Source organism: Pogona vitticeps, chromosome 5, assembly GCF_051106095.1.
Source record: "Pogona vitticeps strain Pit_001003342236 chromosome 5, PviZW2.1, whole genome shotgun sequence".
NCBI lineage: Eukaryota > Metazoa > Chordata > Lepidosauria > Squamata > Agamidae > Pogona > Pogona vitticeps.
The window spans coordinates 27,270,843-27,291,648 of NC_135787.1; the positions used below are offsets into that span (position 1 = coordinate 27,270,843).

General features: G+C 37.7%; 1 protein-coding gene across 50 annotated transcripts in view; it reads left to right on the forward strand.

Annotated features, from left to right (window-relative positions):
* The window catches only part of ANK2 (ankyrin 2), a 328,145-nt gene that overhangs the window by 249,977 nt on the left and 57,362 nt on the right, over window positions 1–20,806 (forward strand). For 37 of the 50 annotated variants that reach the window (XM_078376594.1, XM_078376597.1, XM_078376608.1 and 34 more), the window contains 5 exons: window positions 1,548–1,646; window positions 3,742–3,840; window positions 10,424–10,496; window positions 14,721–14,865; window positions 20,279–20,381. In XM_078376594.1, the coding sequence (XP_078232720.1) occupies window positions 1,548–1,646; window positions 3,742–3,840; window positions 10,424–10,496; window positions 14,721–14,865; window positions 20,279–20,381 (519 nt within the window). Of the gene's footprint in view, window positions 1–1,547; window positions 1,647–3,741; window positions 3,841–10,423; window positions 10,497–14,720; window positions 14,866–17,012; window positions 17,025–20,278; window positions 20,382–20,806 lie in introns of all 50 variants that reach the window. The other 13 variants (XM_078376595.1, XM_078376600.1, XM_078376609.1 and 10 more) reach the window with 3 other exon arrangements.

Below are 20,806 nucleotides of genomic sequence, written 5' to 3' on the forward strand. Positions count from 1 at the left end.
ATTAATTTGGAAGATATTTTTCCCCAGTGTTTTCTGCAATGTGGAAACTTAAAAGAGAAAATGGAATCATTCCTACCTCATATTCCTTTACAATAAATTGAAGACCTTCTAGTTACTTTTGGCAAATGGTTTATTATTAGCAAAGTGGTCCCTATAATTTCCCATATCTGTGAGTTACTAGGTCCATTGACTTTCATATACCATCCATTCCTCTGAAAAATCAAATTTACAGTTTAGTCCTAAAATACTCATAGTTGGACTAGAAATGTGGCTTGTCTCTAAATTCTCTACTGCACTTTTTGTTATGTATAACTGCAATTGCTTTTAGAAGAAAGTCTTGCTTTATGTAATATGCATTTCAAAAGGAAGGGCAAATGAAAGTGCTATATGCTTGTTATCTTTGGACTAGAAATTTTTGAAACTCTTTATGTTCCATTACTAAGTGCCTTTACTGTGCTGTGAATAGCTGTCTCCAAGACAACTTTGTGCTAATTCTGAAACCCTTTCCAACTTATGCTGGGGAGAAAAATCTGTCAGTCCAAGGTTAATTTGAACTGAAACCTACATATTTTGTGCACGTCTATAATGGCTCTGTTATGTTATAACCTGCTTACCAAACCCTGTTGGCGTGAATGGCTTCTGTAAAATGTGCCAGTAATTAGCTGTGTCAGCACCTTGTACTTTTACTTAATGTGTATCCACTGTCATGGGGACTGATGCAAGAGCAGGAGATTAGCAAACTGTGCATGTAATTAAATCCTGCACTACTTTTCTATTCAATTGTGTATAAACGTGATTGAACCTTAAACAATGTATTGCACATGGTTGCTCAAAAGTATAATCTTTCCCACAAAGCTATGGTCAGTTATATATCTATCTGATCATCTACTTGTGTATCGTCATCTGGCCTTGTCATCTTCACAGAAATGTCCCTATAATAAATTCAGGGGCATCCATTAAATATGGTTGGAGGATTAAGCCTAAAATATCTTGAAAAGCTACCATTCTGATAGCCAAAAAATGATATGGAAAGATAGATTTATATTCTTACTATTCTTCCACAGCCACAAGAAAAATAAAGCCAGTGTAGATAATCAACAACTGGGAGTGATAATTGCTCCATCCCACTTGTAGAACAGAATGAAGCAACAGTCCACAGAAGACAACAAAAGAAAAGTTGTGTACAGCATTACAGCATACATCAGACTTTAATGGCCTTCATAGTCTTCAGCTGATACTTTCCTTATCCTGTTCATTTTGGCCTGTGTATTACTATCTCTTCACCTCCCTTTTTCCATACCTTGCTATGTGTCTGATGAATTTTACCTGCCTCCTGCTTTTAATATTAAATGAAGTATTTGCTATAGGATAAATTATTCACAGTGAAAATGATTATTTGCAGATCAGTATCTTTGAAAGCCTGGTATAATCATGGTACAAGTCTTGGAATATATAGAAAACCTTGGAATATATAAAATGCAAATGTATATTGTCATGTGGGATTTTTTCCTTTCTTTCTTAAATTTGATAATCACTATTAATTACAGAATGGTTACACTCCTCTTCATCAAGCTGCTCAACAAGGTCACACTCACATTATCAACGTTCTTCTCCAACATGGGGCCAAACCAAATGCAATCACTGCGGTAAGTCTAGAAAGTACTAATGTTGCTGTCATAGTCATTCTTTTTTATTCCAGTATTTCTTAGAAATAATTTTTACTAGGTTGGTTGTGTCATATACAGATGCATGGATACATCAGGTATGTCAGCTTAACTGCTGAGAACATCAGTATTAAGATGCTGCTCATTAATTGCTAAGACTTACATAGTTTTCTTATATGGAAGCATAAATCAGCAATATGATTCTAACCAGTTTATCCAGTGAAGGAACGAGAAGACAGATGAGTGAAGTTGCTCATTTTAAGAGCGGAAGTTACTAGCCATTACTTGTGATTTGTTGACAATGAGGACAAAATGGTGGTATATTTGAAAAGTAGTGCAATGGGTGGAGTATTACTTCTGTGATGAATGATGTTCTCATGCTTTGCTCTTTGCTTTACTTTGTTAGACATTTTCTGGCATGTTAAGTTGGTATTTTTGAAGTTTATATCATTGTTTCTTTTTTTTTTCCAGAAAAAGAGTAATAATAAATGCAGCACACAATCTGAAAAATACAAAGTTAGGCCTTTAGGCAGGAAAAAAACCACATGTACAAATATAAGATGGGTGGCAGCTGGCATGGTGGTGGTATATGTGAAAAGGATCTGGAGATCTTAGCATACAACAAACCTAACAAGAGTTGCAGCAGAAAAAGCCGATGCTGTATTTAGTTCCAGCAACAGAAGTATAATGTCCAGTTTGTGGAAACTAATAATGCCACTCTGTTTTGCTTAGTCCGTTCTTACCTGGAATATTGTGCTCGGTTCTGTGTACCACAGTTTAAGAAAAATATTGACCTGTCCAGAGCACGGTGACCAGGATGTGAAAGTTCTGGGAATCAAGTCCTCTGAGGAAGAGCTAAGGAACTGCACTGTAGAAGGGAAGGCTGGTAGTAATATGATAGCCATTTAAAATATTTGAAGGGCAGTCATGTGGAAGATGGAGCGAGGTTGTTTTCTGTAATTCCAGAGGTTCAGACCCAAAGTAATTGATTCAAATCAAAAAGATAAGATTTTAACCAAACGTTAGGAAGAACGTATTGAGAATGTGAGGTGCTTGATAGGGGAATGGACTGCCTTGGAGACTGGCGGAATCTTCCTCATTGGAGATTTTAAAATAGAGGCTAGGAGGCCACTTGTCAGAGATGGATTACGTGTGCATTTCCCACTGTGGCAGCTACTGTGTCTCAATGATTCTTTGTAGTCCTTCCAGATCTACTGTTCTATGATGCAACAAATAACTAATTTTTAAAACTATTTTTTCTAAGTAAGAATTGCCTTTTGGGGCTTTGTAACTGGTTAGAGCACTGGTTCTTAACCTTGGGTTACTCGGGAGTTTTGGACTGCAACTCCCAGAAGCCTTCACCACCAGCTGTCCTGACTGGGGTTTCTGGGAGTTGCAGTTCAAAAGCATCCAAGTAACAAAGGTTAAGAACCACTGGGTTAGAGTATCTGGAATGTGATCAAAATATAATTTCTCTCAGAAAGCTCAAAAGAGGCACTTAATTTCCAAATAGTTTTCATGCTTTAAATAGACAGTGAAAGCTATGTATGTAAGGAGACTTTAACTACTAATTTTGGGTTTTTTCCCCTTCATTTCCCCCTGGGTTTATGAACTGTTGTACCATATGCATAAATGATTTGATCATTCTTTATTACTTCACTGGTAACTCGCTGGCTTAATTGGAAGTTATTAAACAGATAATTTTTGTAGATACTTTTAGTTAAATGCTTATTTGCCAAATTAAACAGAAAAGCCAAATTTTATATACTGTCATATGAAGTTTGAGGGTTGGACTATTAAAAGCAGGGGATTTGTTATTAAGTGTAAGAGGCAGATGTTCTGAGTGTTTTGTTACTATGGTAACTGGGGCTACAATATGAGCAAAGTTGCAAAAAAGAAATTCAGATTTAGCAGTGAAACAGAGATTTTTCCTAAACTTATGCCTTGTTTTGGATGGAAATGCTGGCTCATTTGGTGGTGCAGAGTGTGAGCTCATTGGTTCATATCACAATCCTCCTTGCTCTCTCTTGTTCTTTCTTATTCTTCGTCTCTCTTTTTGTGTCTCTACTACTTTCAGAATGGCAACACCGCCTTAGCAATTGCTAAGCGTCTAGGATACATCTCAGTGGTTGATACATTAAAGGTTGTAACTGAAGAAGTAATTACCACGACAACTGTAAGTATAGCAGCTTTATTGCCCCTTCTTTTTATTCTGCTTCATTTTCTTTCTTTCTCTGAGATCATTTCCATTGGATTATTTAATCAGAAAGTAGGATTTAGTTTTTAGAGACATATCTGCCTATTGGGGAAAAGAATCTTCATACATACTATACAAGTTATGATACCTTGTGTAATGTTTATGCCTTCGCTGTACCTCCTAAGATTTAAAAATAGATTTCAAATCAATTCATTATTTTATCTTCCGTGTTCATAACCATCTGTTATTTTCTGTCCTCTCTGATGCTGTAGTATTTTATTGTAAACCATGGGTGGAAAACCTGTAATCTATCAGTCCCAACCAGCCTGGCCAGTAGTGGGGGATCGTGCGAGTAGTAATTCATTGACAACATGGCTTTCTATTGTAAACAAATACAGCTATGCAAGTAATGCCTCTGCCTATCATTAAGTTAGTATTATTTCTCAGTTTGCTTCACACCTCAACTCCTATTCAATTATTTAGAAGAGGGTAGAATACTCAGTCACAGAGTATTTCATCCCTGATTTTGTCACCTTTCTATATGTGTGGTTGATATGATGTGATGTGGAGACGTTTCTCTTAAAGAATCTGTGATGAGACACATTGAGATTTTAGGAAATCATGTTTATACTAGTTAGCAGAGACTATCAATACGCATGCACACAAAAGCAACATATGTAAGGAAAGTCCAAAGGTATATAAATAGCTATATAGGAAACATACAAAGAACCATAAAATGAGTAATTTAAATTGATATTTCTTTCAAGTCTCTTGCCCAGAATATAACCAACATTTCTTTGGTATTTGCTTGTCTTCCTAACAGAATATATTATTTCCTTTTGGAAATAATAAGAACATAAGGAAATATCAGCTATCTTTAATACATTTGCTAATTCTAACATATGTAGTTATGTTTCAGAGTTGCAATGTCAAAGGATCTCCTTAGTGAGTCTGATGATGGAGAGTTCCACTATCTGTGGGAACTCTACATATGAGTCAGCACCTTGAGTTTTCATAATCTGGATTCCCATGAAGAATGAAGGCTTTCTCTCTTCATACTGATTACCACCCCCATGGGTGGAAAGCTAAGAAGTGTTGGGATGGAGCCAGAGCATTGCTTTCTATGAGAATCATAAAATAGAATCATAAAATAATTAAGTTAGATGGTCCATAGGCCATCGCATCTAATCCCTTTCTCAATGCAGGAATCCAAGTCAAAGCAGATCTGACACTTTAAAATGACTAATATTACTTCAATTATATCAGAATCCTTGTACTGTATATAAATTATTTTACTTTCAATAGAGTTCTTAGGACTACAATATTGGGGGTTTTCTTGCTTAACCAGCTTATGTATTGGAATGAGGCGTCCCTGATGTATCATAATGTAAAAATGTGAAAAATATTTCTCCATTAATTCCACAATCACTCACAATAGGTTTATGACTGTTATTTAAACCAGACAAAGCTGAATTGAAGACCAAAATGAAAATATGTTATTATTTCATATTTAAATTTCGTCTACAAGGGACTTTCCCTTCTTGCCTACCTATAAGTGCTATGCCTGGAAATTCTTACCTATAAAATTATAATTTGCATTATAAGTGCATTGTGTGTATATAAAAATCAAATATGGGAAGTACTTGGCTCTCCAATTGTTCAACTTTCATCAGCATCCTCAGCAAGCGAAGTTAGTGGTTAGAGATGATAGCAGTTATAGAGTTTAGCATCAATATAGAGTGTCATAGGTTGCTCACCTGTAAACCGTTTGAATTCACTCTACTACCACTAGAGGCTGTTCCACAAGGAACATAGGCACCTTGCCATGCTTCCTAACACAGTTCTCCTATCTTCTTGTTCTTCTTCACAGTATGCATAGAAATGATAGAAATTCACTCCTTTTTGGTTATCCATCTGCCTGCCTGTCTGTCTGTCTATCTATTGAACTGTTTTAAGGGCGGTTCGAAAGCATGCAAATGCGAGTAGATAAATAGGTACCATCTCGGTGGGAAGGTAAACAGCGTTCCGTGTCTAAATCACACTGGCCATGTGACCACGGAAAGATTGTCTTCGGACAAACGCTGGCTCTATGGCTTGAAGAGCGGGATGAGCGCCGCCCCCTAGGGTCGGACACGACTGGACAAAAATTGTCAAGGGCAACCTTTACCTTTACCTTTTATGCTATAGCATTTTAATGTATAAATTCCAACTTTAAAGCTTGCTTTATTATTGTGCATGGATGCACTTGGCTTTTAATGAGAAATCAGAGAACTTGCAATTGGAGAGCAGTACACAGATTCTATCAGTTGTTGCAGACTGAAAGTCGGCACTGACACTGGAAAAATGTTCGCAGAAACAAATAAAAGTATTTGCATTTATATTCCAGAATGAAAGTAACCTTTAGATGATGATGATGTGTGTGTGGGAGATGGAACCCAAATGTCTTGTTGTAAAGTTATAAATAGAGTGAGCTGTGGTTTATTAATGAGCTACAGGCAGTGATATTATCTGAATTGGACAATAGGGGAAACTACTCAAAAGAAGCTGGAAAGTACAGTATGTGTATCTTATGATAAAAAATACTTTGCTAATTGATTCATACTCAAAAGTATTATTTAGGAATGTGAACATCAATCATTGGTGCTGCTGTTCCACAAGCAGTAGTACCATTGTTGACGACCATATCAGTTATTGAAGTAGTGGCAATGAAACAGCCATCAGCCCAAATTAGCTCTGGAATGAGAAAAGTGACCCAGTGAATCAGAATTGTGCCCACTGTCTTTCTGGTTAAACTGAGTTTAAGACAAATGACATTGAAGCAGCAGAATTTGAAGAGAGACGGAAAATGACAGAGACCCATCAGGGGTTCAACTAGAGCAATCCACACCACTTCTGGCAAACTTTTGCAATCAAGTCAGTGCCAGATTCAGTTCTTGTATAGTGAGCCAATGGCATTGACAAAATGGAAGACCCAGTAACAAGTGGAAGACCATTATTGTTTGTTGTCAGATGTTCTTTAACTCATTTCTGAAAAGAAAGGGGGTAGAAACACATGTCCCTCAGTGTGCATTCAATCTGTCTCTGCAGGCTTTGTGTCCCTGCTGTTGTCTGACCTTTTTAATGACAAAAACTTTCTGTGGTTTAAAAAAAAAAGGAAAGCCATGTGAGTTTTAAGCACATGTAAAGCAGATGACTCAAAGCAGAGAAACAGCTGGTTTTCTCGAGCAGTTAATATTTTAAGATGGTGTTTTTCACCTCCAAGCTCCCTGCTTGAGATGTAAGAGTGCTTCCAAACTGAGGACTTCTAGCACCACAATAAATACATTTATTCTGTCTTTTTCTCCTTAACGGATACGGTATGGTCAAAGATAGAAGGAGTATCTGCAGAACATGTCAAGAAGATAATGTCTGGATGCCATGCAAGCCTCCATGTCTGAGGCAGGACAACTGCAGGTTTAAATCTTCCACAGGAAGTCCCCTAATGGACCATCTTCTGGAAGCACCTAAGTCTATTATCCACAGACAAATAATTTTTTCAGTTTTAAATTAGTCTTGTTTATGTTTCGTGCCAGCACCAGCATGAGTCACTCATCTGGCAGTGCTGAAAATGTTGGTATGTATAGAAAGAAGAAAACTATAAATGAGAGAAGGTTCTATTTTGTATCTATGGCTTTGTCAAGCTTCATGGCCATATGCCAAAGGCCTCACCATATGCTTAATATCAGAGAGAGAGGAACAAGAAGGGTACATGTGGACAAGTCCTTTTATCTTGCGTGTATTCAGATACCATTTTAAAAACTTTTATTTGAGGAAAAGTGGATTCCTCTGCAAGTTGCTTTTTTAAAAAATCAAGGCTGTTTGAACCTCAGCTCAAGAAGCACTATGATAACGCTGTTATTCAGGGCATGTTTTCATAAGGATTGATGCATATTTTCATCTGATATGATAGTGTGCACAGAGGAACTGGCTGTGAAAGAAGCCTCCTTAGAAAGGAGACATCATCCTGATCAGCTGTTTCATGGAAAGTGGAAGGCAGGCAGTGAATATTGTCCCTGTTCCCTTCCTTGACAAGAGTTGTATGCTCAAGTAGCTCTGAATGTGGTGTTAGGCTGGAAATTGTGCACAGCTACTCAAACAAACAAGAAGCTACCTCAAATTGAGTCAAATTATTGGTTATTTAGGTTAGTATTTTTTTTTATTCTGCCTCTCAAAGGCTATTTCGGGAGCTGCAGTCTTTGCAGAGATACTTGGAGTTGAACCAGGGACTCTTATATGTGTGCATGTGCTCTCTACAGCAGTGGCACCTCTGCATATAGTGGATTCAACTCATAGAAGCCTCAGTCAGCATTGCCAATGGTGAGAGATATTTTGGAAGCCCAAAATATCTGGTGAACCAGTGGGTGAGAATTACTGCCTTAAAGCTACAGATCCCCTGTTAGATGGGAACAGAGACACAACAAGAAGCCTGTCTTTTTGCTTTGTTATTTCTCAAATGTGGAGTACATTGGAGGTAAAAGTGGTATAAGATGTTGATTTGGTTAGATTCATATGTAACTGTGATGTGAAAAAGGCCTACAACTAAAAATGGGGGTATTTATATTTGTATACAAATATGAATATCCCCCCACAGGTGGAGATAAGTGTCCACTCATGATTCCACCGCTGATGTGAGCTCAACGGAGCCTTCCTATCTCTCCATTGTCCGCAGTGGAGTAGCCAGTCCTGGCAGAAAGCAGGAAGATGAGCCTCTATGTCAGGTCACAGAGCGGCTAATCCATTACGGACAACAGATCGATAGGAAGGCTCTGTTGTGCTTGTGTCAACGGCGGAATTGTGAGTGGACCCATGTTATCTCCTCCTGTGGGGGGATGTTCGTATACGAATACCCCATCTCTGCCTACAATACGTAGTTCAGTTCCATGAGGACTGGAAACCTTACATCTGTATTCAATAATTAATAGTGACATTGGTAAATAACATTGCGAGGAGTCAAACTGCATATCATGGCAGTGGGTTAGAGTATGATCCAAATGTCAGATTTTTGCAGGAGCAATAATGGCATGTTTCACCGTCTCTCTCTTGTTTTCTCTCAACTCCTGGGAAAAAATGTTTGAGCCAACTTTCAAATAAGCTTGTTAGTATTTCAGGAGCATTTTAATTTAAGTGGACAATTCAGTTAATATGTGTAGGGATCAAAAACAGGGAGTCATTAGCTTGCCTTACGGTATCTTGATGTCCTCTTTCAATTACTATCAGCTATGATACTTTTCTTCTAATATGGAGTGGACAAACTAGATTTACTGAACATATCTATATTTTCTCAAGAACTCTGAAACTCTCCAAAGAGGAGAAAGTGTTTCATACAGGTGAACAATTGTGGATAAGGAAGGTGCACATAAAATTACTGAATAAGGGGCCTTAGTCTAATTTCATGCCCAGCTGAAGAATTGTGTTTTAGTACAAGAAGTGGTGTTTGCACACAAATGGTCTCTCACAGAAATATACTTCTGCCCATTTCTATGATTTGAAAACCCTTACTAATATATTGCAGATTATTTGGAGATTAAAGAGTACATTCCTTGAGCAACCTAATTTCTGACAGAAAATAAATGTCTTCTTTAGTTAAACTTGTTTTGCATTGCTCAACTGTCGGGAGTTGGAAACCTTTGCTAATTTACTCCAGACTATCTTGACATCACTGTACATTCCAAACTATCTTCTGCATATAGACCATAATGGGAAGCTTACTTGATCACAGATATCTTATTAGTTCTTCATCTTCTGTAAGTGCTGGTTTCAATTTTGAATTAAAGCCCTGTGGTGTGAGAATTCCTTCATATGTGCTTTTAAATCTCTTTTGATAATGTCCATAAACTCTACATCATTTTGCGTTTCTTATCTTATTTTACACTCATAATATACAATTATTCCTAGTTATGTACAAATTTTAATGATTTTAACATGCAATATTTAAAAAAAGTAAATAAAATATTAACAAAACGAACTAAAGTCTGAGAAAGTAATTCAGTTTATATTTTCAATGCAGATTTATCAGATGTGGTGCTCAGTCAACATCTTTTTTCAGTTTAAATATTTTGCATTGTAAGAAGCTTCAATTTCAAAGTATTTTACAGCAGTAATAAGTTCCATATGCTGCCTACAAGTTCTTAAAGCTACTCTGTAGACATTACCTAATTTATTGTAGAGCCCAGTCTTCCACAACAGGTTGAAGATGTAATGGATGTACCATTAATTAGGAAATAGACTGTAGGCATCTTAAAATTAGTTCCTAAACAATTTATTGTTTATCACAGCATGCATCATTTTTACAGAATCATCAGCAACAATGCCATATGTGGGGAAAATATCTTTGAACTATAGAGCAGAATTACATTGTCAGAGTAGAGTGAGGTGCATTGGAAATCCACCAAATCCCTACTAATTCGTTGTGACTTACTACTATATTTCAGCCACTGACTGACAAATATACTAAGTGTATATTGGCTTAGGTGATTACCCATCCCAATTAACCTGTTGATTTTTTTTCTTTCTTCCTTTGCAGACGGTAACCGAAAAACACAAGCTCAATGTTCCTGAAACTATGACTGAAGTGTTAGATGTTTCTGATGAAGAAGGTGAGCCCTCCAGTGATTATATGACTTCCTGTGTCAAATTGGTTTCTTAAGTACTTGAGGTGTTAACTTTCTTCATCTTCTTATGCTATTGGAGTTATTGTAATGAATCATTTCAACTTATGATGACCTTTCCAGGATTTCCTTCACATAGAGTACTCAGAAGTGGTTTACCATTCTGTACTTTTTATGGGTGCTGATGGACTGAATAGCTTGCCCAAGGCAGCACAGTCTTGCTCTGCTTCTACAAGGCACAGTGAGCAATCAAACTGTGGACTACAGGTGCTCCAAATCACTGAGCTTTCCAGCCAACTAGAAGTTTTGACAGGGCATACTTATAATAGGAACCAAATTAAAGTTCTGAATTCAAACTATATTATTAAAAATTGCTGATGGTTTTCATTAGTGTAGTGTAGAAATTTAAAACCACTAACCAAAAAGCAACATCTGTGACTCCCATTAGCATCAGTGGGAGAAATCAGAGACATGTGACTGAATGTAGGTGTGCTGTAGTTCGGCAGCAAATAGTTCATGTAGACATGAAACCCTAGCATGTCTGAAACCGTGGGAAGTTGCAGCCAACCAGGTTAGTCATTGCTGAGCTGCATCGATCAATTTTCAGATAACTTCCTATGATTTATTATGCATAAAATCAACTCTAGCTAGTGTTAACCCTTTTCAATTAGGCCATTTTCCTAAGAAAACATTTCTCTTTCTCTTCCTCTTCCTCATGAGTGTGGATGCAGTGTGTGCATGCACACACAGAGAGCTCTTTATCCTGTTAGGAAAAAAACATACAAACCTGTTTGCTTTTTCCCCAGTGGTCAAATAGCTCATAGAAGTTGTGACCTTTCTGTAATAACAAACAAACAAACAAGCAAATAAACAAAAACCAACTGGTATTAATAACAATCAGTTACTTTTTCTGACTTTGTAATGAGTTATATAACAAATTACATTCTGGAAGTAATTTTCCATGCCTGTATTTTAAAAGAAACTGAACAGGATGGAGACCATAGATCTTCCATGGCCTCATAGGGTTTGGCCCATTGATTAATCTGTTGTTAAATTAATCTGTGAATGTTTATGAACTTTGCATTATTCTCTGAAAATAACTTCAACTGTCTTTATTTCTTACTGGTTTTTTTTTTAAAAAACTATATTCTACCAACCCTTATATGTTGCTGTTGGTCATTTCTTGATTGCACAATAATGACATGATCTCCCCTACCATCTTATGAGTTGGCAGTTTTCTTTTAGCCCTTTTCTGAAATTAACTTATATATCATGCAGCTGTTAAACACTCTGAATATGACCATTTCACTGATGAGGAAGCCTTTAGTGACACAGGTACTGCAGAAAGCAGTCTCTAAATGAGACACAAAACTGTATTGCTTTTGATGAATTTCCCTCATTTTCTGATCCAGCCTATACACGTTAATGGAATGCCTAACAAGGATCTATGCTGCTGAATTTGAATGTGGGCCTGTGCATGTTTTCAGTTCCTCCCACTGGCCAGAAATGGTGTAACCAAATGCCAGATGTGGGGTAGTGCCTGAGAACATGTTTAATTTCCAAACTTTAGTTGAACATAATACTTTTCTCTCAGTTGGGGGATATTGTTCCTATGTTTATCCCTCTTTAGAGTTGCTAGGATACAGTTTTTGTGTGCTGCTGCCCTCAGCAATTTCGCACCATGAATAGATTTTAGTTTTTCTGTTTTAACTGTTCAGTCTCCTAATGTTGCCTTCTTGTGTCTCAGAGGTGTATGTGGCTGACATGATATGATATTCATCTGTAAACACTTAACTACCGGTTCTTTGGCCTTTAAATAGATAACATGGGTAGTGAAAGAAGCAATGTAATACACTTTAAAATGCTGAAATTGTTGATAGCCATAGGTACATGGGTTCTCTAGGCCAGTGGTTCTTAACGTGGGCGATAATGCCCCCCAGGGGGCGATTTCATTTTTCAGGGGGGCGGTAGAACAAAAAGGGGCGGTGTGGGGGCGCTGGAGCAGAAGGGGGCGGTAGGGGGGCACTGGAGCAAGCCACACCTGTGAAGATGGCTGCAGCCTTTTTACAGTGTGCATGAATATATATTTTCCTCCAATCTTAATTTAGTTTCAGAGTTTTCATCTTGAAATTTTTAGTTCCTGCATTGTGGTTTGTTTTTATGGCCTTTTTATATTTCTTTTTGCATCTTAAAATTCCCTTGTAACTAAATCATTAAATGTTACTTTTGGGGGGCATTTCATTTTCTTGCAATTGAATTTTGTTTTCAGGGGTCATTGGATTTAAGTGTCTTAAATAAATAAATAAATAAATAAATAAATAAATAAATAAATAAATAAATAAATAAATAAATAAATAAATAAGATATCATCACCGCAGGGAGGGGGGCGATGATAACTTCCTCACTGGCTCAAGGGGGCGTTTCTTTCAAAAAGGTTAAGAACCACTGCTCTAGGCTATATTTGCATGAAGAATGACTGTAAAAATCTCTGAATTTTTTAACATCGTTTTTTAATGAGCAGGTGGTTGGGAGACAGGTCCACGGGTAGAGAGAGCAGATTGCATCAAGCAGCAGATTTTCAATATCGTGAAGAGGCAGTACAGTGTCAGCTGTTCATTTTTTTTTTACTGCTGAACTGTTATGAGTGATGGACTTTTCTGTCTCATACACTAAAATAACTTAACTAGATCTAGCTTTAAGTGTCATGCACTGATTGTAGGTGGTGCTATTTTTCTGCCCTGCCTCAGGTAACAATATCCTGGGTTAGCCATTTCAAGTCATACTAAAGAGAACACTTCCCCAACTCCTGAACTGTTTTACCTTGTGGAGGTTTTGAGGCATACCCAACATTACATGAACAGATGTTTGTGGGCAAAATGGAATCTACTCTTAGCTTTCCTTTCCACAACCACCCACAAGCAACTCTGGGTCAAGATTCAACAGAAGGGACGGGAATCTTTCTGTGAGTGGCTGAAAGGGAGCATTTAGATAACATTCTCAGAACACTGAACTTTTCAATGTGTGCCACCCCCGCCCTCCATGTTACGGCTAGAATATTTAACATGACCCTGTTTTTCCCTGAAGCCAACACAAAGAACTTTTAAATTTCATATTATATTTTAAATTAATAATACTGCCTTGGTATCTTGACATTTTTACCAAATGCCAAAATTTGTCTGAGTTCAGGTGCTTTCTCTTCACAGAAGGGATGCCTCCAACTTAGTGTAAGAGCACATACACTTTCTTCCATTGTCACAAACTGTTCCTTACGTTCTTTTTTCTGTTCCACAAGTTATTAAAAGTTGGATCCATACATAGTCATACTCAGAATAAACCCACTGAAGTCAATGGACTTTTAAAAATTATAATTTATGATTAGAAGAGGATATGAGTAGCCTTTTATCCTAACATATTTCTGTAGTGTACATAGAAATAAAAGCAAAAGTGTGCTGCTTGTATAAGCATGCTGCTTAATGTACTCTCTGGGAGTTTTACAAGTTAATTATGTAGGCTACACATGCCCCACCCCCCAGTATTTATTTCACCAACTTCAGAAGGATGGAAGACTGAGTGAACCTTGAGCTGGCTACCTGAGATTGAACCACAGGTTACAAGCATACTTTTGGCTGCAGTACAGCAGTTTAACCAGTGTGCCAAGTTTCCAAACATAATTTGACCTGATATCAGGCAGTGTCATGTGATGTTCTCTTATGATGGCTTAATGAGCTTCTCCTAAAGCTGGTCTCTAATGCCAATGCAACGTATACATTGTCTATAACATGCATTTCTCTCCTTCTTTCTGCCACAGTAATAGCATTCACATATTGTACAGATAGCATCACAAACATTCAGACACCCTTTTTAATACGTCATATGGAAGCAACCTTAAAGTTCCTTTTGGAAGCTACCTGTGTCTAACAAACCTAAGCAGAAAAAGAAACAGAAATTAAATTAATCCAGCCAGCTGTATGGACAATGGTTAAAGAAAAAGGAATTGTTTGATATGTTTTAAAAATTAACATGCACTGATTTCATCCTTTTTAATCTACCAAACTTTTAAAAAAATGTATATTAACAGCTTGTGCTTGCGCTGCTTCAGGAATGTCCACAGTTTTGTTTTGTTTGTGTTCGTGGGTTGATATCTTGCCACACTATTCAGGTATTAAGTTTCTGAGTTAACTGACTTTATGAACATGTGTGCCTTTGCTCAAGGTGATGACACTATGACAGGAGATGGGGGAGAATACCTTCGACCTGAAGACCTGAAAGAATTAGGTGATGATTCCTTACCCAGCAGCCAGTTCTTAGATGGAATGAACTACTTGAGGTACAGCCTGGAAGGAGGTCGATCTGACAGGTACTACTTCATGGGTGAAGCACTCTAATCTGCATCCTTCCAAAGAGTCATCTAATGCAGGAATAAATGTAAAGGTTCTTCCTAGCCCACAAAAGCTAGGAATTCACATTTACTATATTTTTCGTATCATAAGACGTACTTTTCCCCCACAAAACGGGGTGGTGGTGGAAAGTCTGTGCGTCTTATGGAGCGAAGAAAACAGATTATATTTTCCTGTTTTGTTCTCCTAAAAAATTGGTGCGTCTTATGGAAAGGTGCGTCTTATGGAGCGAAAAATATGGGTAATTGATATAATTCATTCTGTTAATATGAGTTTACCCATAATTAACTGAGGCTGCAATGCTACATCCATGAACTCAATGGAAGTTAATTCTAAGTAGACATTTATAACTAATCACCTGTGACTGTGTTGTAAATGACTTTAAACCCAACTTTCTCCATTAGAATATGATTTTAAAGTCAGGGAACAACCACTTCTATATAGTCACCCAGAATAGCACAAAAGTTACTGAGGAGGTATCTGTACATGTCTTATTCTCAAAAAGGAGGAAGACAACATTTTTAGAGAAAAGGGATCAAAATTCCTTCAGTCCCTCCCACCCTCCTAAATTGTGGGATCAAGTCAGCAAGATCAGGAGGCTAGATCATAGAAAGAGCTTTCCTGCATGAAGAAATAGCAGAGCCCATTGCATGATAAGGAATAACTGTTGCCTCCATGAGTTCAAAGGAAGAATCCACAAGCACCTCTTGGAGATATCATTTCCTCAATGTGGGCTGTACCAATGGACAGTGCCTTCGACTCTCACAGTCTTCATTCAGTGGTGAATTCGAATCATTTGTCTCATACAACAACGTCCCATGTGTACCAAAGCTAGGCCTAGGACTGGAGGATGTGTGAATTAATTCTTTAAAAAGAAAAGTTTGGAGGATTCATATTGTGGGAATGGATGTGGCCCTCCAAGGTCCAGGGATGGGCTGTGCAGTTGGACCTCAGAGGATCATCTGTCTCTGTTTTATAGAAGACACTTTTCTATTCATGTGGATTAGATCATTAAGCAAAGCAAAATAACATTCATTTAAAAAGTTCTGATCAAAAAATAATATATAAATGCAAACAAAGGCAAATATTAACATACTTCATGTAACAGATATTACCAATATAAAACTTTTTTGAAAGGGACTATTGTCATTTCTTATTAGTTAATTTTTCTCATTGTCAATATTCAGTATTTCTCCACTGCTCATTGCTCTTTCATTGCTTTTCCTTTCCTTTTAAAAGCCATCATATTAATAGATGAACATATTTTATGGGGGGAGGGAAATGGCCAAAATCACTGTCTATCTCCCCCCCCCTCTGTCTCTCTGTCTCTCTGTCTCTCTCTCTCTCTCTCACACACACACACACACACAGAGAGAGAGAGAGAGAGAGAGAGAGAGAGAGAGCATAACCCATGCATACTGAAACAAGAAGGGGAAAATATTACAAAGTTTGGAATAGATGCTCAAAGTTCAGTAAATCTGTGTGGATTACTTCTATTTGGGGAAGTCATGTATGTATGGCTTCCATATAGAGAGAGGATGCTTTTGTGACGGTATGCTGTACAGTCAGTCTATCCATGCAAAAAGACACCTGGGTGTTTTTCATGTGAAAATGATATAGGCAATGTTCTACCATTTGATTATTGGTCACACCAATTGTCATGCCTCAATGGTCACTCCCTCTGATCATTTATACACAGTAAGGAGAGGAGATAAAATATAAAACTTGTTATATCCTGTAAAGCTTCTAAGCACTGGGGTATAACCTTCCACTATCACTACTTCCAGATAAGTACAAGTAAAAACGATCAGGAATAGTTTTGAGGAGGAAAGATTTGTTTATGACTTCTCAGGTTTCTACTTTAAAATAATAAAGCTCTATAAATAGGAACTGACAATGCTTGTAAGAAATGGATCATAACTGCAGCAAAATGTGTGTGCTGCTTTGTGCTGTGGGACACGTTATTTCTTCAGTTCTTTGATCAGGCCATATTCATAGAACTGGTTTATTTTAATAATTCAGCTTCTAGCTTTCTGAGATTTTTTCCCCCTTTCATAATGGTATTCCATGTCTGTTATTATTTTTTCTCTCTGTATGCTTCCATTAGCACTATGCCCAGGTAGGTATCCTGCTGCATGACACCAAAGCTCTAGTTCTTTTCAGTGGTCCCTTATAGCATCTATCATTGTATATCAAATTCCATGTTGTAGTCTTCCTAAAGAATCTAAAAGGTTTTTATTAGAATTACAGTACAGTAGTTGGTTTTTTAGGAAATCTAAAATATTGTGGTTGTAACTAAAGATGGGCATAAATCACCGGCAGTTCATGCTGGTTCATTTATCAGCCCAACAGGTGTTCAGAGCTTCCTTGCCCCACATTGTTTGGGTGCAGCCTTTGAGTGGGCACCTGCCAGAGAAGGCAGGGCTTTGAAGCTCTAAACACTTTTTTTTTTTTTTTGGCCAATACTGGAAATGAACCAGCACAAACTACCGAATCAGATGTTTTTGGCCATCTCTGGTTATACTTAGTTATGAGTTCATTAAAAACCTTATTGCACTCTGTTATGGCATACCCAAAGATGCCAACTAAAAATAGTGACACAAACACCTTATATCTGAATAGCATTCTGTTCTTGAAGGAACAACGGGTACACTGCTATCTCAAGGTGCTCCTTTTCCATAATAATAGCATTGTTGTAACAGAAAGAAAAAATGAAGAATTACTGCTGGCTCACCTTTTTATCCCTAACTCTATAAAGATTTCTTCAATGTTTATATAGCCATTAAAATTTCATACCTATATTTTGCAATGAAAGGATATGGCCACATGTTCCAAGTATATAAAAGGTACTTAAATAATTATTGGTGGAATTTGGTTTTGTAACCACTAGAGAAAGAGCCAAGAGCTGTCTTTAACGTCATGAAGCAATTCTAGATTTCTATATGTTTGATTTCTTAATTGTGTGTTTCCTATCTACGTATGTCTTCAAATCTTTTGCTAGCCTTGCATGACACTGCTGCAGATGCTTCAAGAATCTATTTACAATGGTGTTTGCATACAACAAAGTTTCAAAGGCACAGATTCACAGTAGATGTGTTGTTATTCACCCCTTTAGCCCTTGTATGGATGTCCAATTTTTAAATATAACATGAGGAGCTTTTTGAACTGGGTCAGGCCATGATATAAGAGAGAGGAAATTCCATACTTTCCTCTCATGTTCTTATTCACAGTGGGTCAGCACCTGGTATTTGTTTTATTTAAAAATAAAAACATCAGTGAAAGTAGCCAGATATCTAAGCCACTGAGCGATCTAGTTCTTAAATTAAGAGTCGGTTACTATAGTGTAGTAACAATGGTACTATAGTAAGCGCCAGAAGGTATTCAAATTAATTTAACACTAGCATTTTACATTGACTTGCAGTAACTGCAACCTCTGACACTTTATCCACCAATTTCCCCTTAGGATCCCATAAGTGTCAGGAGTAGTTTTTTAGGAGAACATACAGGATATCTCATGGAAGAATCTGGTGGTAAATTCCTGTTCTGTGAATTCTTTTCCATTCATGGAAGCAAACTTAGGATCCAATTCATTGACTAAAGTCAATTTACTGAAGTCAAGAATATTTGTTTTAGTCCCATTAAAATTAACAGAACTTTGATATGTGTCACAGAGCTCAGAATTATAGTCACAAGTCACCAAAAATGTTAAAGTTAAGAAGAATACTTCCATCATATGTGTATGTTGGTAAATAAATAATGGCTAAAATCCTGTGTATTGGGCTTTGTGCTCCGGCAACCAACATTAAATAAGTGTATTGCAATTGATAGCCCAGCTCTCATTGCACCCATTGTACAGCATGCATGCAGAAGTGTTTCATCAACAGCACTTCTGCTTTGTTGTTCTTTTCACTAACTTTGCAGTGCTGTGCACGTGGAGCTGCACAGCTGGATTTCAGGCATTGTTTATTCTCCACTGGAGATGGGCATTTCATGTATGAATCATGGCACCAAGGCGCTGCAGGGGCCCAGGTCCCTGCCCCAGAACCGTCCGGCCCATTCATCAGGCTCCATGCAGTACTGTGGTCTTCCTTTGGAGGTGATACACCAATCCCAGCAGCAGCTCGATTGGCCCTTCCCTGTCCCCCACGCAGCCAATCACTTTAGTGTGACGGCAGGATGGGGAGTTTCTACACTCAGCCAATGAGTGTTTGGCTGCACGGTGGGGTGAGGAAGGGCAGATGGGGCTCCTGCCAGGATTGATGCACCTCCACTGGAGAAGGACTGCAGTGCCTCCCAGAGCCCAGTGAGTGTACTAGCCAGTTCTGGAGCAGGGAATTCGGCCCCTGCGGCATCTGTGGTGCTACTGTTTGCATTTGTATCCCAAGTGCCCATCTCTATGATCCACAATTTAAAATGCAATTTTTTACATTCTATATAGATCTGTGAGGTGTCTGTTGATGATGCAATGATAGATTGCACTTTTTAGCTCAATTTTGCTCCTCAGTTTCATCCAAAACCTAACATTATTATGTTTCTAGGCAATTAGAAACATATGAAGTTCTTATAAATCTACACCTCATATGTGAACTGTAGTCTGGTAGCAGGTTCAGAAAGCTTCAGAATCTGTATTTGATGTAGTACCTGAAGCAGAACCCCTGTGTTGCTTAATGTATTTAGATTTTGATTTTTGAGATGGCAGCAGATAATTTAATTAGACTCTGCTTCTGTGTGGAAGTACTTTTTTTTTTTTTTTGCTTTGCAACAGTGCTACAGCAAATGTTTTTCTGTTTGTGTCTATGGAAATAACAGTGTCTTTACTGCTTATTTGTAAATATTGTGCTGTGTAAAAGGAGATTTCTTTATTACAAAGAAAGCATATGGCTGGCCACCTTTTGTGTACCTTCCAGGGGAGTAAAAGTAATTCACCATTGACTACCAGCAGAACGTAGTTTTAGCTTTGTTTTCTTGAAAAATTCCTTTTAATTGTAAGTTGCAAATAATGTTTTTTTAAATAGGGTAAGGAAATAATTCCATCATTGTTATTACTTTTAAATGTAAGGGGTGGGGCCTTCTTAGCGACACAGTATCACTAGTTTAATGTATTTCTAGACAGAAGATCAAACAGATCGCAGTTCTGTTTGGTTCCATTGGAGACAAGAAACAGAAAGAGAGGTAGAGCTGAGCTCTCATTTAAGCAGATTGGAGAAAAAGTAGAAGGTTTCACTGTAGGGTTGAAATCATCCCCCTGGAAGTTACACCATATTTGCTAATAGCATGCTTTTTTCAATCCCTTGCTGCGCTCTGCCCTGCTCTGTCCACAATCTTATCTTCACAACATCATCTGCACTGCTGATAATGTTACCAACCTACCAGCCTGCGATCTTTCAGTTCAGACAAATCCCATACGCTGAGCCACGTCTCCTACATGAGGGACAGCACCATGATTGATGACGCAGTTGTGATCCCCAGCCACCAGGTGAGACTTCTATGGTTAATTTGCAGTTCTGTCAAACTGATATCTTTATGCTGCCATCTTAATTTACTGCCGCCGCCACACACACACACACACACACACACACACACACACACACACACACACACACACACACACACACACACACACACACACACACACACACACATTGTCACTATAATAATGTTAATCTTGTTTGGGACTGTCTGATTATATGGTTTTATTTGATTAAACAATACACCTATATTGTTACAACATTATTGCATATTACTCTGACCACGCCAAGTCTCTTCTGATTTTGGAAGCTAAACAGGATCAAGACTGGTTAGCAATTTGTTAGTAAAATGACAAGGAAACACCAGGTAGCGCTAGAAAAGAATCCTGCTTGTAACTCCGATCAGTGATCTGATTAGAATAAGGCATCTGGT